Source organism: Brassica rapa, chromosome A04 (assembly GCF_000309985.2).
Source record: "Brassica rapa cultivar Chiifu-401-42 chromosome A04, CAAS_Brap_v3.01, whole genome shotgun sequence".
Lineage (NCBI taxonomy): Eukaryota > Viridiplantae > Streptophyta > Magnoliopsida > Brassicales > Brassicaceae > Brassica > Brassica rapa.
This window is the reverse complement of record NC_024798.2, coordinates 19,130,618-19,145,740: the sequence shown is the minus strand read 5'-3', so window position 1 is coordinate 19,145,740 and position 15,123 is coordinate 19,130,618. Positions and strand designations below refer to the sequence as shown.

Genomic DNA, 15,123 nt, shown 5'->3' with positions numbered 1-15,123 from the left:
ATCTTTTTTTTCAACCATTTTATTATTAGTTTGATTAGTAAAAAATTTATTTTGAGAAAATGTATGTCAGAAACTATTTATACATTTTAAAAATCTATTTGAATAGTCACAACTCTTCAATTTGAATAGTCACAACTCTTCAATTTGAATAGTCACATTCTTTCAATTTGAAGTTAGTTATTTTGAAAAGATGCTTATAAGACTTTTAGAAAAGACACAACCTTTTTGATATCTTTTAAAAAAGATACAACCTTTCAACATAAGTGAAATTCACAACCTTTGGAATTAATTGGGATTGCTATTATTAGTAGATATCATCCTAACTTCTACTGAATGTAGTTTTTGTTATAGAAAATAGGGAAACACTGTATAAGTTTCTAAAAGGCTAGAATCTTCCATGTTCGGGCACTGATCCACCGGTCATCTAAACATTTCATTTTTTCCGTTTATTCTCCTTGAAGAAAGGATTGCAAAGCAAATCAGTATTATTAAAAAAACCATAATCATAAACTGTTCCTAATGAATCAGTGGCAATCAATGACCCATACTGATAAGGAGAGTTTATGGTTAACGAGAGTAAAATACGTTTTTTTTTTTTTCCATCTATTAGAATTATAAAAGGGCAAAAGCCCAAACAAAACAAAAAGCCCAAAGATAGACAAAGAAAAGGACAATCAACACATGGCCACATGGGCCTCCAGCCCAACCGTTCACCCAAAACAAAAGAAACCCAAACCCAAGAGGAAGAGGTGAGTCAACTCGAGCACTCCACGCGTCATTCTGATAGCGTTGGAGACACGTGCCCGATGAATGAAACTCCACCAAACTTCACGGCAAGAAAGACGTCGCCGGAGCAGCTCACCGGCAATCCACCGGAACACACCGGAACAGGATGTCGCATGAGAAGAAACCGTCGGACGACTTTAGAAAATAAAAGCCCGATAATCTTTGCCTCAATAAAGCTTCAATTGAACACAAACCAACCTTCAAACATCGATTCACCTAGAAGAAACCGTAGACACCTTTGGAGAAAAGAAGAAACTTAAGATGTCACGGCCGTCACAAAGGGGAGGAAGAGACAATCGCATGTCAAGATCGGAAGTCAATCGAAACGATGAAGATCAAGGAAGCGTAGATCTAACATAATCCGGATGAAATCCGGAGATAATCCAACAACGCCACCGATGAACAAGCGGCCGTCGTGGAAATCAAAGCCAGCGATCACCGGAGTGTCTGATGTATCGCCGGAGCCAAGAGCCGGAAGCTCCGTCAAGAAAAACGCGAGCAAACCGGAGCCGAAGCCAGCCGACCACCGTAAGGAAGGTGCGACGCTGGAAGAGGTCCAACTATGGACGCAATCACCATAAACAACTGGCCTGAGTTTTCTCTCATACCTTCCTCTGTGTAAAATCTGTGAGAGAGAACAGAGCAGAAGGAGAGAGAAAAAGACTCAGTCTCATATATTTCTCAATAACGAGAGTAAAATACGTAACATTACCATTTTGTTTTAGACCTAGCTAATAAAAATTGTTGCTACTTGCCAGCACTTGGGTTTATAAAAAAAAAACAGAAAGAAACAAAACATATCTGAATTTTAATAACAAAGCCCATTGTTCCCAAACAGTAAAGCCCAGTGGACCCAAACATAACATTTAGAGCACGAATACAAGCGAACCCCAATCTTACAAATTAAACCGAAATAAAACATTTAAATTCTCTGATTGGTTTACTAGACCGGTTCGCGAACCTCTCAACCTTAGCTTCACCCAACCCACAGCTCACCTCCGCCAGCACCGCCGCGTCTCTATAATTCGTAACCGCCTGCACGATCGCCTTCGCACGCTTCGCTGGATCTCCACTCTTGAAAATCCTCGACCCGACAAACACTCCATCACACCCCAGCTGCATCATCAGCGCCGCGTCCGCCGGCGTCGCAACCCCCCCGGCGGCGAACTGAACCACTGGTAATCTCCCGAGCTGCTTCGTCTGCATAACCAACTCATAAGGCGCAACGATCTTCTTCGCGTAAGCGAACACCTCGTCATCAACTCATCATCCATGCCTCTCAGCAACCTTATCGTTCCCATCACGCTCCTCACGTGCCTAACGGCCTCCACGACGTTCCCCGTCCCGGCCTCTCCTTTGGTCCTTATCATGGCGGCTCCTTCGCGGATCCGCCGCAACGCTTCCCCGAGGTTCTTGCATCCGCAAACGAACGGGATCTTGAAGTTGTGCTTGTTGATGTGGTTGTCCTCGTCGGCGAGAGTGAGGACTTCACTCTCGTCGACGTAATCGACTCCGATGGACTCGAGGATCTGCACCTCCACGAAGTGGCCGATCCGAGCTTTGGCCATGACCGGAATCGTAACGGCATGTTTGATCTCTTTGATCATCGCTCATCCTCGCGACGCCGCCTTGGGCTCTGATATCGGCGGGGACGCGCTCGAGAGCCATGACGGCGCAGGCGCCGGCCTCTTCGGCGATTCGCGCTTGCTCGGCGTTGACGACGTCCATGATCACGCCGCCGCGGAGCATCTGAGCGAGGCCGACCTTGACGGAGAAGGGAGATTGCTGCTTCGTCTCGGTCATGGATCCTTCGCCGTAAACCGCCACCACTCCGGTTGATTCCGCCATTTTTCTAGGGTTTAGAGAGAGTGTGGAGGAAAGAAGGAAGATAAGAGATTTGTATTTATGGAGTGAGGCGCGAATTGAGATTAAGCAATCTGATTGGGAGAAGAAAGTCAAAGTAAGCTCATCGGACGGTGTAGGATGGAGGAGCACGTGGAATACAGTGGAGTTGAGTGTAGGGAGGAGAAGTAATGTTTGGATAACAAGAAGTTTGACCACAGATTTCATTCTATCAATGTAAAATGTAGAGTCCCGAAGAGATATGTCTGCTGATGTGGAGCTCAGTTTCCTGTATTGTTGTGTATGTTGAACGACCATTCAAATTAATTCAGATATATTTGTTGTTGTGTTTTTTTTTTGTGGTAACAAATATCTTCGGGTTATGAGATAACTTGAACGAAAATAATGCGTTAAGTTTAAAGGTCTAACCTAAACTCGTGAAATGTTGTAAAGGCAAAGTACTCAATCTATTACATGAGATTATGATAACAAAGATTGCCTTGACTTGGAAGCTTCTCATTATAACTTGCATGACACTGTCAACCATCATTGTTCACTAAATGAAAACAAAGTTGCTACCTCTTGTTTTAAGGAAAATTCTAGATTCTAATGCATTTTTTTTCTGATTTCAAGATGCAAACAAACTGTGACTGAAACTGGTACACCATCAAGATGTCAGTGTATAACAATATAAGTATGATATCTCTAACTGCTAAGTTGTTTTTACAACCTGGCCATACCAGGTCCAGGTGGTGGATCCAACTTTTTGTTTCTACTTATCTCTAAATCACTATGTCTTGGGGAGTTTGGTAGACCAGAATCAAATGGAAACTCAACCGGTAATGACTTCCGGTGAAGACTAGGTTTCCAATCAGCTTCTCTCACTACTCTCAATATCTCCTTCACGACAATCTCGCTCGCCTTGGCCGTGAAATGGATCCCATCGCTATTAAAGCAAAAAAGACACAAGAAGTTTACGATGGAGAATCGTTTTCAATGTATCATGTAAAGGTTCAGTAACTCACGTGAAGCAAGTATTTAACCAGTCATCTTGTTGCTGTATTGCGTTCCAAAGATCGATTCCTTTCACATTGATCTCTCTGCATAGATTCAACAAAGCTACTGCGTAGGGACGGCACAGCTCGTTACTCCGGCCTCTCATTGCATCTCTAGCACATGAGTCACACAACGATATTGATCAAACATGGAATGATAATAACTAAGAGGAGCATTTAACTGATACGTACCCAAACACTAGTTGAATTTGTCTCTCGTTCATTGGTGGGGGAGTGAGAAAAATGACACGGGTCTTGTCCGAGAGGCTCTGGTAAGAAGATGTATCATGAGGTAGCAATACACTAAGACAGAAAAAGTATCAAACTTTGGGAAGGGAATAGCTACCAAAAGATGCTCTCCGATCTTCCTCATGTTATCAGTGAATTCAGAGAGAGGAACATGAGGTCCTTGCCCTGATGGATGAGGAGGCATTGAATCATTCCCACCGAAGTACACTATCACCAAAGAAGGTTGTATCACAGCATCCTAACATTTAAAAGCAAAGACGTCAAAGAAAGCTAATTCATTTGCAAAAAACCATACATAAAGAGTGTCACTTTCACTTAAGTGACAACAATCTAACTTCATTGTTCATTTAATATATGCATTTTCAATAAGCCCACTTCCTCAAAACAGAGTATACCTTTGGGAACACTTGGTCTAACACCTTTAAGGGAAAGCTAATTCATTTTGCAAGAACATGTCATTTAAACAATCATACATAAAGAGTGTCACTTTCACTTATGATTAAACAATACAACTTAACATATGTATTTTCTAACAAGCCCACTTCCTGAAAACAGAGTGTGTGTACCTTTGGGAACACTTGGTCTAAGACCTTTAAAGCAGATCTGGAGTTCCAACCAGCATACCCACGAAGGATTACATCAGCCTGTGAAATGCATCAAAAAGATTGAAACTTTTAAGTGTTACAGTTATGTTCCTCAATCATTAGCTTGTGACACTGACAAGAGTGAAAGCTGTCCACTTGCAAGGAAGAAGATCTGTTGGAGAGAGAGAGAGGATCACAAACCGTGCGAGAGTAGATGTTAGCGAGAGTGGTTCCCCATCCACCATCGCTGAAGCTGTATTGAACGATTGATGAACCGAAGAGGACGATTTGAGGTCTTCCTGGACCGACCATTGGCTTCTTCTGCTCCGATTGAAAAGTGTATTCTAGAGTAATGCCTCTGTGTTCACTGACACATCGGTTTTTCAAGCTGTACCGGTTAATTGGGAGTTTCGGGTTGATTCGGTTAGCAGCAACCGTCGATTCTTTTTTTTTTTTTGTTCTTAATCAGTTTATATAAGGTTAATCTTTTTTGAAGAATATGCTAAAGTCGGTAATTTAGACTCTTGAAAACAAAAATTGGGTGAAATAGAAATGGATAGAAGTTTAGATTTTTGTTCGTCTAAAATTTTTTGGGCTCCTTCACGGATTTTCTTGCTCTGTCAGCAACTTGTGAGAGCATTGTAGTTTTGTGAATGTTGTTCCAATTTTGCTCTTTCCTTTGTTTACAAATACTTTTTTTTTCTTCTAATTTTGGCATGTTGTGTGGTTTTTTTTTTGGCTCTGGAAGAGTTATTCATGTTGGCTTTTGTCTAATTAATTGTCTTCCCCTAAAATTCTAAAATTTGGATTTTTCGTAAAGTTCTTAGGTTTTGTTTCCAGTTTATTAAGTTTTGTAATTTACAAACAAAACTTACCAACTTTTACAGATTTACTGGGAGTTTGAGGATATAGACATTTGGATTCAGTAAATTTAAAACGTTATAATTGGATATGTAAAAACATGAAAAACAGAGAACCCAAAATTAGGGTCGGTATGAACCTTTATTACAAAATGAATTGTTTGATTTTAAACGTTTTTGGTGATTGCTAACCGTTAAATGTTCACCGTGTAATAACCCGAAAATCTAAAGTTGTAGACGATATAAATATTGATTGCTAACCGTTAAATCCGCAGCTTTAATTTCCATTTACGATTTAGGATTCTTTGTGTGAAGATATGATTTGTTTCTTTCATTCGAGAAGGTATGAGTATGATTCCGTCTAAGAAGTTGTGAAGTCTCTTGTAAGAAGATAAGAATTTGTAATAGAATTCTCTTGTTCCGTACACATCAAGGGACCAGCTCTTCAAATGGTCTGTGGCCGAAAATTATATAAGAAACTGCTAGTGGTCTATAGATACCCTAACATGTAAAATTGGAAGAACTTACAAAAATGTAGACGCTGATGTTCCATTTAATTTAAAAACCTTATAAACAGACAAAAGATACTATCGTGTCTTCTATCCAAGAAGAGTGGGTCGATATCAACATCTTCCACATGCATGATACGCGCATGTGAGAAGTGTATAGACGTATCCTCAAGATTCAAGCAGGCAGCTTCCGGGAAGTTTCCTTTAACATCAAGTACAGTTTGATGTGTTTTGGCTTTTTCATCATTGTGAGTTTGTGACGCCAACGCCTTTCGTCCATTGTTGCCCATAGGTATGTCGACGAACTCAAACAAGAAATCAGTGTAACTTACGAAATCAACAAAGATTTGTGGGGGCACTTCAAGAATAATTACGTTGTGATGTGTTTCGGACAAGACAAATGCGTCTTTCAGCTGTGTTTGTCTCTTTATTTACCCACTTGGATTCCCCTTATTTCTCTAATTGATATCTTGATTAGTTTAGATTCTCGGACTCAATCGCTATCAGTGAACGAGAACTACATATAAATAGAGCATTTGCTAATTATAAAATTTTTAATTCTTTGGGACTAGTGTGGCGCTATAATTTAAGAAGCAAGCCATATGACTATATGAGTTGAGTCATGAGTGGAAAAGAAAAGAAAAGGAAAATGAACATTTGGTTGTGACAATATGGTTACATGAAATCATTTTTGAATTTTTTTATTCAAGAGTTACTATATACGCAAGACCTGCCATTGGCTAAAAGCTCACGAAAGTTGTATACGCTAACAAGTTAATAAAAATTAGGGCTGTTCAATATGGTAAAACCGAACCGTACTGAACCGAACCGAACCGAAATAGACAATATGGTTTGGTTTTTGTATATACCATATAAACCGAATGGATATAATTTTATAAAAACCGTAGGATTTGGATATGGTTTGGTATATAACCGATTAAACCGAATAAACCGAACAAAACCGATTAAAAGTAGAAACATGTAAATATATATCTATTTTATAACAATACATGAAAATCTATTTGTTACATAAGTTAAATTTGTGTTAATAACTATTACCATAATTTTATAGTAATAAAAAACCATAATTTGTAAAACACTTGAACTATAACTAAATAACAATATATCGCAATTCAGACATCTTATTTTCTAAGTCTTTTTTTTGATCTTTTTAATTTATTTTAGTCTTCGCTAAATTAAATATGAAGATTATAAATTTGATGGACAATAATTAATGGAAAATTTTTAATTGAAAAAACATGACTTTAATGAACACTAAATATGGAAGAGTGGAAAAACTTTTTTTCTGTTTTGTTTCATATTTTCATTTTCAAAATTTCAAACTTTGATTTTAGTTATAAATTTGATTATTTTATTTGATGGTAGAAGCATTTTTACTTTTTTGTTCATTTATTTGAACATGTAATATATTTTTAATAAATTATTATGTTGACAATATGACTCTAAAATTCATATAATATGATCTCCAACAAAATAATTATGTTTTTTGGTATAAAACCGAAAACCGACAGTATATAAACCGAACCGAACCGAAGTAAATATGGATTTAGAATGGTAGTTATATTTTACTAACCGAAATACCAAAAACCGAAAAAAAAACCGAACCGAAACCGAACCGATATCCGGATTGAACACCCCTAATAAAAATTGAAGTAGATCAAAATTTTAAATGTTTTGTAGTATAATGGTTAAGTTCATGTTGTTATCGTATGGTGGTTGATTTTATATTTTCTTTTAGTGCTGTAGTTCATGTTTTTCATCATGCAAAAGGGCATATCATTTAAGGTACAAAAAGGTACGGACCTTGCCTTTATATACGCTACCAAGTTTGACTTCATGACTCCTAGATTTATTGATGAAATCTTTCTAGAATGTGTGGCAGTAAAGGCATCAAAGTGTACCGGAGCTTGATCGACTTTAAATAATTTTATTTTTCTCAAAATCTAAGGTTCTACTTAAATGTCCCCTATTTTTATTTTCCAAATACGAGTTAATAAGTGAAAAATATAAATATTGTGAAGTACCCCCTTAACAACATTAAACATCAGATAAGACGAACCATATAGAAAACATCGTTTACCTCGCTGGAAGCTATATATTGGTTTTAAACTGTGAACTCGGTTGAACCGGTGGAGTGTGATTGACCTGCGACCTAGAAAATTTGTCGATCACCATTTAGTTTTCAAAAATAGTATCGTGCATTTGGAGAGAGTACAATATTTTATAGATTTCGGAATGAATTGGTGCCGGCAGATTAGCATCACTATCCTCAGTATCGTTTACTTTTCCTTTTTAACTAAGAAATTCAAAGTAATGTTTACTTGTTGCACGTCTCTCTTTAATATCTACGAATTTTTTTTTAAGCATCAAGTTCTTCTTCTAATTTCTTGAGGGTTTCAAACTGAGCCACGTATCTCAAGTGATTCACCACCTCTAATCCTGAGGTCGTTTTTTTATGATGCTTTTTTGAAATGTATCGAATAACATCAGCTAGAAGTTAACCTTAATATATAGAGGACAAAAGCTAGGACCAATTCCAACCTTTTATTAAGCTACCTCCTCGTTAAGCAAAAAGACATACTAGCAAACTCAGCAGCGCTTCGTTTTCAAAGTACACGACACAATTTTGGGCCCTTGGATTCCTCCAAAGAACGCTCTGACAGCACCACGTGTCATACTGATGCTAATCTTTATTCTCTTCTTATGCGAATTACATTTAGAATACAACTGCGGCATTTATTCACTATAGAGAGTTTTGAGAGAAATTCTCATACTAGAGTACATATGGGTGGCACAACTACTTATTCCAAATTGGTTTCCGTACATACTGGTACAGAAGTTAAAAGCTATTGTACAGATGATTGACTTGTGAAAACGCTTTAATATACTTTGAAGATATGTAAAAATTGCGGTTACATTAGATATGTTAAAAATTTAGTAGTGGTGTTTCACGAGAGGAACGAAGTCAAAGATAGTCTTTTATGTTTCTTATTTTGGGGATTTTTGCGGTTAGATTAGATATACTAAAATTTATCTACTAATGTTGTTTTACGGGAGGAACGAAGTCAACATATTCTATTTTTTTATTGTTTTTGAACTGAAAGAATTGTTGTCACTTGTTAAAGTCTCAAGAAGTAAATCCCGTTCTGTTATAGACCCTTGTTAGGGAAGTGAACTACTGTTACATTGGCCATACTATCTTTGCCGGAGAGACCATGAAGGCTACACACGTGTCTCAAGACAATCTGACGTTTCTTATTTTGTGGAATAAAGACTAAATAGGGAGATTAACTACGAGTACTTCGTGTAAGATTATATACCCTTGTATTTTGAAACATTGAAACATAAATGATTTGGATTGTTGTGAAACATTCTGCCAATCGTTGGATTTTTTCTAAGTATGTTATAAACGATGACCATTTTTGTTCTCAACCTATATTTACCAACTAAAAATAATTCATTACAAATGTAACATGTAATTATCTTAGATTTTTCACATATTTCATTTTCATTGTCCAAATGAAAGAAAACATATACTACTATTTATTTATATATTCATTTTTTGACGATATGATTTCATTATTTTGTACATTTTATAATTCATATTATTCATCGAATATATGTTTTAAAGTTGTAGCAAAATTATTATGCCATGTACAACTAACTTGTTAAAAATATAAGTAAAAACGTGATAAATTATAAATAAATATATTTATTTATTTATATATATATATATATATTATGTAATTCAAATTTCCCCGAAGTTGTTGTTATGTCATTTTGATATTTGTCTGATATATCTGTCAGATTTGTTATTTTTAATGTTTTTGTTCAACAAAGATTTTTACTCATTCAGAAAAGAAAATATTATGTAAATAAATAGAGAAATTGTACTCCCTATACACAACATATACCCTATTTGCACTCTATACCCTATTTCCCCCCAATTTTTTTCCCCCCATCATCACCATTTTCCCTCAACTTTATGGTATCTCACTTCTTTTTGGATATTGAGCTAATTTACTCAAATAAATATGCTTAAACTATAAAGTAGTTTTGAGAATCCTAATATATAATGATTTTAAGTCATTAACTTGGTCGTCTCTTTTTAGAATACTTCTTTGCTAAGAAAATAATGTTTTAAAACTGGACTAAAAACTAAATTGAATAACAATTTAGACTATGATTTACTATGGTCCAACCAAGTTGAATCTAGTTCACAAATTTTACATATATACATTTAAATATATAAATTAATAAAAATTATGGTGAATATGATATATATATATAGCTAGAATATGTATGTATATATAATATAGAACATTAGAAATATTAAATTATATAGATTTTTGAAATAATAGACATAGTTAGATCTTATTTTATTTAAAGCAAAATATATTAAATATGTACTGAAAATATTAAACAATATGTAACAATTATCATTTAATATAAATTATAGTCTATTATGTTTTATGTATTTAAATAAAAGCTTAACATTTTGTTGTTTAAATAACTTTATAATTTATAATATACACAAAAAGTAAAAAGTAAAAAAATAAATAAAGAGAAAAATATAACTAAAATTTTAAAATGTTTATTGAATGTGGATTAATTAGTTTTCTTCACGAGATTCATAAATCTTTCACAGTTTTAATAAATTTTTATTTCGGTTGAATATTTTTATAATCCAACCTAGCTACTTGTCAGATCCGGTTCAAAGTAGAATGTAGTTTGGTTCATGATCGAATCTAGTCCAATAATTGAATCGGTCTGGTTTTGAAAATAATGCTAAAAATCCATTTAATAGTAAAATCAAATTTCGATTTGGAACATATTGCTTACTTAATAAAGATTAAAGTTTTGGCCAACACCTTTTTTAAGATTCTGCAATTAAATTAAAACATTACTGACCCAACTTAGTTTCCTAACATCTTGCTATGAATCATAGTGGTAATTCCCAAAAATAGAGATTTCCTAGCCATGTGTTTACAAATTTCATCTACAAATATACTTTACCATTTTTAATATTTGTTACCAAATATAATAAAGCATAAAATCCCAAAAATTAATAATAGATAAATCAAACGAAACTTCCTCGAAGTTGCCTCTGATGTAGATCCATATACTACTGTTCACTATTTAAGCACATGTGACGCCATTTTATATAAACATGGCATAAGAGTCAGCAACGCAAAATATTATAATACGAAGAGCGCCCCCAAAAACATAGCTTTCACTTTTAATCAGTGTAGAAATGGCGGGGATCGTGCAGGAACAATGGTCAGCAGCGGAGAACGGGAACGCAACCATGACGGCGAAAGGATCGAGCAGAGAGCTGAGACATGGAGGAAGAACAGCTCACAGCATGTCTTCTTCTTCGTTGAGGAAGAAGTCTGACCTCCGAGTAATCCAGAAGGTTCCATACAAAGGTCTTAAAGATTTTCTCTCTAATCTCCAAGAAGTCATTCTCGGCACAAAGCTAGCCATTCTTTTTCCGGCAATACCTGCCGCCATTATCGGAACTTATTGCGGCTTCAGCCAGGTGAGATTTGTTTCCTCTCTTACATAAGTATCTGTTTTTTTTAGACTCATAAGTATCCTATAAACTAAACATTCAAAACATCACTAAACAGAACAGCGTTCAAAATATTACACTTAGATATTGATAATTTTTACGTGTCTGAATAGAAAATGAAATACTACACATAAAACAATTAGGGGGTGGTATTGAATCCAGGAATGTAATTGAATTTGAAAGAATTCATAAGTAAGAACTTTAAAACAATCAAGTCTCTAAAAATGTTCAAAATTAATTGTGTGGGGGGGGGGGGGGGGGGGTGGATTGGTGATTAATTTTTAATATATTTTGGCATTATTCGCGTATTCAGTGGAAGATTTTAATTGATTTGTTTCAGTGGAAGAATTTAATTGATTATATTTGCAATCATTAACGTTTTGAAACCAATTATGTGGTGAGTATTGCCACGTAATTGATAAACCATACAATAACACTTCCTCAATAGGAAGAGGACGGTGATATATAACAAACTTTCATCATCATCATCTTCTTTTTGCTCTTAGTCTTGAAGTTGGAATTAATCGTTGAATCAAAGTTAATACAAACTTAACATTAATTTAAAATGGTTAATATTACAGCCGTGGATATTTGGACTGAGCTTGCTAGGCCTCACACCTTTGGCTGAGCGAGTCAGCTTTCTGACAGAGTAAGTATTCATTCCACCCTCATCCAAAACTGATATTATAATATTTATTTGAATTTCACCTTACGACATTTTCTTTTCGATCAAAACAAGATTTAACCAACTGTCTATGAAATGAAATCCTATCTATCCATCTGTAGATAAAAGATCACGTTAAATAAATAAATATTGTACGTCTCTTTCAAGATTTAGCCCATTGCATTTTTGTCAGCGCATTATTTGAATTTGAGGGGTTATCACTTGAACCTGACATTAGTTCGGTCCGAATTCACCGTACATTTGTTCCTCTATTACATGGCTTTTGGAATAAATGGACCAATATTCTCTCGGGATTCGTCATTGCATGATTGGGTTTCACCTAGCGCACACAATGACTGTCGACTTGAAAGCATACTACAATCCAAAATCGTTTTGAAATAAAATTGTCTCTTCTAATATTTATTTTATTTTATTTTATGTGGTAACTTTGTAATAAAATCTCTCGTGCATCCCCATGCAGGCAACTAGCTTTCTACACCGGTCCTACATGTAACGTCTACCAACTATTCGTTTTTATTTATAATCTACAGTTTCGGTGACAGTAATTTCTTATTTTACTCAATGCGGTGTGTGTTTTGAACGGCAGTGGGTGGTCTATTGAACGCAACGTGTGGAAACGCAACTGAACTGATCATCGCGATTTTGGCATTGACCAATCACAAGGTCGCAGTGGTGAAATACTCGTTGCTTGGTTCGATTTTATCGAACCTTCTATTGGTTCTCGGGACTTCGCTCTTCTGTGGTGGAATTGCTAATCTCCGAAGGGAGCAACGGTTCGATCGGGTATAGCCTCATTATATCTAAAGTCAACAAAACCAATAGTGTTTTCTATTTTTCTTTGAGTTTAAGATCACTGAACCGGAAATTAATGGAATAGGTTTGGTACAATTAGTCCTAACCTGTATTGTTAGGGTAGTAGTATTTAGTCCGGTTAATATTTAAGTAATGGACTTGAGGAATCACATTAATTTGATTTTGTGGTTTCTTTTCTTGTTATTGTTTTTATTTTTTTGTAAAAATCTTTTCTTGTTATTGTTGCAGAAACAAGCCGATGTGAACTTCTTTTTACTCCTAATGGGACTGTTGTGTCACTTGCTGCCAATGTTGTTCGGATACGTTGGAAACGGAGAGACCTCTGCTGATTTAATTGCTGACATGTCCCTGAGTCTTTCACGAGCCAGCAGTATTGTTATGTTGATCAGTTACATCGCATATCTCGTTTTTCAGCTTTGGACTCATCGCCAATTGTTCGACGCACAAGATCAGGTATAAACAGATAAACGTAAGGAATTTGAATTTTTTGTGTTTGAACAAACTTTAAAACGAACTTTGGTTTAGGAGGACGAGTTTGATGACAATGTTGAGGAAGAAACCGCTGTGATTGGATTTTGGAGTGGATTTGTGTGGCTGGTTGGGATGACACTAGTCATCGCATTGCTATCAGAGTATGTTGTAGCCACCATTGAGGTAACTTTTGCAAAGTTTTTTTTTTTGGTAAATTTTTTTTGCAAAGTTTCATGACCTTTTTTGAAATCTTAATGAACTATATGTACATTGTTTTACAAAATCGGCTTAGACCGTGCCTAAACGGTCACCTAGGTAGCAAATCAATCATAAGTAAAATGATTTTTCTAAACGGTCTTAGCAATTTCTTGAACATTTATATATATACATACAAATAAACTTAACTAAGCCTTATCTTTTGTTAGGAAGCATCGGAATCATGGGGACTATCAGTGAGTTTCATAAGTATCATTTTGCTTCCTATTGTTGGAAACGCAGCTGAACACGCTGGAGCCATCATTTTCGCTTTTAAGAACAAGCTTGTGAGTTCCACTTTAGCATCAATATCCCTTTATAATAAACTTGTGAACCAAAAGAATAATACAATGCATGAACTCATTTAATGTAAATATTTTGTAGGACATATCTTTGGGAGTCGCCTTAGGCTCTGCAACTCAGATTGGCTTATTCGTCGTCCCCTTGACCATTATCGTGGCGTGGATTCTAGGAATTAATATGGATCTCAACTTCAATCTCCTCGAAACCGGTTCTCTTGCTCTTTCCATTATCATCACAGCCTTCACATTACAGGTTAAACATTCTTCAACACCTTAAAAATATTATAATCCCATTATACAAATCAAAGAATTATTCAAAAATCAAGTATCAAATGCTTAAATATTGTGTTATGTTTTGTGGTTCTTTTAGGATGGGACTTCTCACTACATGAAGGGATTGGTTCTCTTGCTTTGCTACATCATCATTGCCATTTGTTTCTTCGTCGACAAACTTCCTCAGAGTGAGTTAAATTTCATATTTTATATTTTTTGTATACACGTTACTAGATGGATACTAATAGTTACGGAAATGTTTATTTCAGAACAACCAAATGCTGTTCACTTGGGACATCAACTTATGAACAATGTTGCCGCTGCTGTCGGCGAAGGAGTTTTCTCATCTTAAATCTGGAATAGTGCCAATGTGTTGAAACAAAACTCTCAAAGGAACAGTGAAGAAGAAAAATTTGCCCAATTTCTTGATTCATTTTCAAATACAAAAACTTGTCAGAGAGGTTTCTGAGATTCAATGAGTGTAATGTATTCTCACATTATGCTTTGTGTTGTGGTCTTGATGAAGATGAGTTTTGAGAAGTTTTTCTGATGTTCATGTGTGGGTTTTAGATGGACTATATTCTATATATCTATTAATATTTTATGTCTAATGTTCTATCTCATTATTTTATGATTAATCATTCTTCTAAGCAGTTAGTATGAGATTATTAGTTTTTCCTTCATAATGATTAACAATTAGGCATATCAGATTAGCCATTGAGAATGTGTTCAGAAACGAACTGTTACTAAACACTCCTCTAAACAATATCAAACCAAATGACGTGCATGGTTTTGGTTTGATATTGGAATCACGGTAGCTAAACCATGCATGATACATTTTGG

The 15,123-nt window shown here is 35.5% G+C and overlaps 3 protein-coding genes across 3 annotated transcripts; 1 reads left to right on the top strand and 2 right to left on the bottom strand.

Annotated features, from left to right (window-relative positions):
• Positions 1–1,569: 1,569 nt before the first annotated feature.
• On the bottom strand, positions 1,570–3,182 carry LOC103865657 (pyridoxal 5'-phosphate synthase subunit PDX1.1). Its single transcript, XM_009143479.3, is given in 3 exon segments — positions 1,570–2,052; positions 2,055–2,391; positions 2,393–3,182. Coding segments are annotated over 3 exon segments (1,254 nt in total). The 5' UTR covers positions 2,947–3,182; the 3' UTR covers positions 1,570–1,689.
• A 48-nt stretch (positions 3,183–3,230) lies between these two features.
• Positions 3,231–6,623, bottom strand: LOC103865656 (GDSL esterase/lipase At2g38180). Its single transcript, XM_009143478.3, has 6 exons — positions 4,718–6,623; positions 4,499–4,576; positions 4,030–4,170; positions 3,876–3,952; positions 3,654–3,797; positions 3,231–3,574 (listed from the first exon to the last, which is right to left on the bottom strand). The coding sequence occupies exons 1-6, from the start codon at positions 4,826–4,828 to the stop codon at positions 3,352–3,354; spliced, it is 774 nt and encodes a 257-aa protein (XP_009141726.1). The 5' UTR covers positions 4,829–6,623; the 3' UTR covers positions 3,231–3,351.
• Positions 6,624–11,066: 4,443 nt separating this feature from the next.
• LOC103865655 (vacuolar cation/proton exchanger 1) lies at positions 11,067–14,911 on the top strand. The gene is made up of 10 exons (XM_009143477.3): positions 11,067–11,448; positions 12,063–12,130; positions 12,627–12,655; positions 12,753–12,949; positions 13,208–13,432; positions 13,505–13,633; positions 13,876–13,992; positions 14,090–14,260; positions 14,378–14,468; positions 14,550–14,911. The coding sequence occupies exons 1-10, from the start codon at positions 11,161–11,163 to the stop codon at positions 14,630–14,632; spliced, it is 1,398 nt and encodes a 465-aa protein (XP_009141725.1). The 5' UTR covers positions 11,067–11,160; the 3' UTR covers positions 14,633–14,911.
• The last annotated feature ends 212 nt before the right edge of the window (positions 14,912–15,123 follow it).

Excerpts from the sequence above, each read along its gene's own strand:
- LOC103865656 (XM_009143478.3), bottom strand. The coding sequence starts at position 4,828 with ATGGTCGGTCCAGGAAGACCTCAAATCGTCCTCTTCGGTTCATCAATC. Across the intron at positions 4,171-4,498 it reads TAGACCAAGTGTTCCCAAAG|GATGCTGTGATACAACCTTC; the intron begins GTACACACACTC and ends TTTAAATGTTAG. Across the intron at positions 3,798-3,875 it reads CAAATTCAACTAGTGTTTGG|AGATGCAATGAGAGGCCGGA; the intron begins GTACGTATCAGT and ends CTCATGTGCTAG.
- LOC103865655 (XM_009143477.3), top strand. The coding sequence starts at position 11,161 with ATGGCGGGGATCGTGCAGGAACAATGGTCAGCAGCGGAGAACGGGAAC. Across the intron at positions 12,950-13,207 it reads GGGAGCAACGGTTCGATCGG|AAACAAGCCGATGTGAACTT; the intron begins GTATAGCCTCAT and ends TTATTGTTGCAG. Across the intron at positions 13,433-13,504 it reads TGTTCGACGCACAAGATCAG|GAGGACGAGTTTGATGACAA; the intron begins GTATAAACAGAT and ends ACTTTGGTTTAG.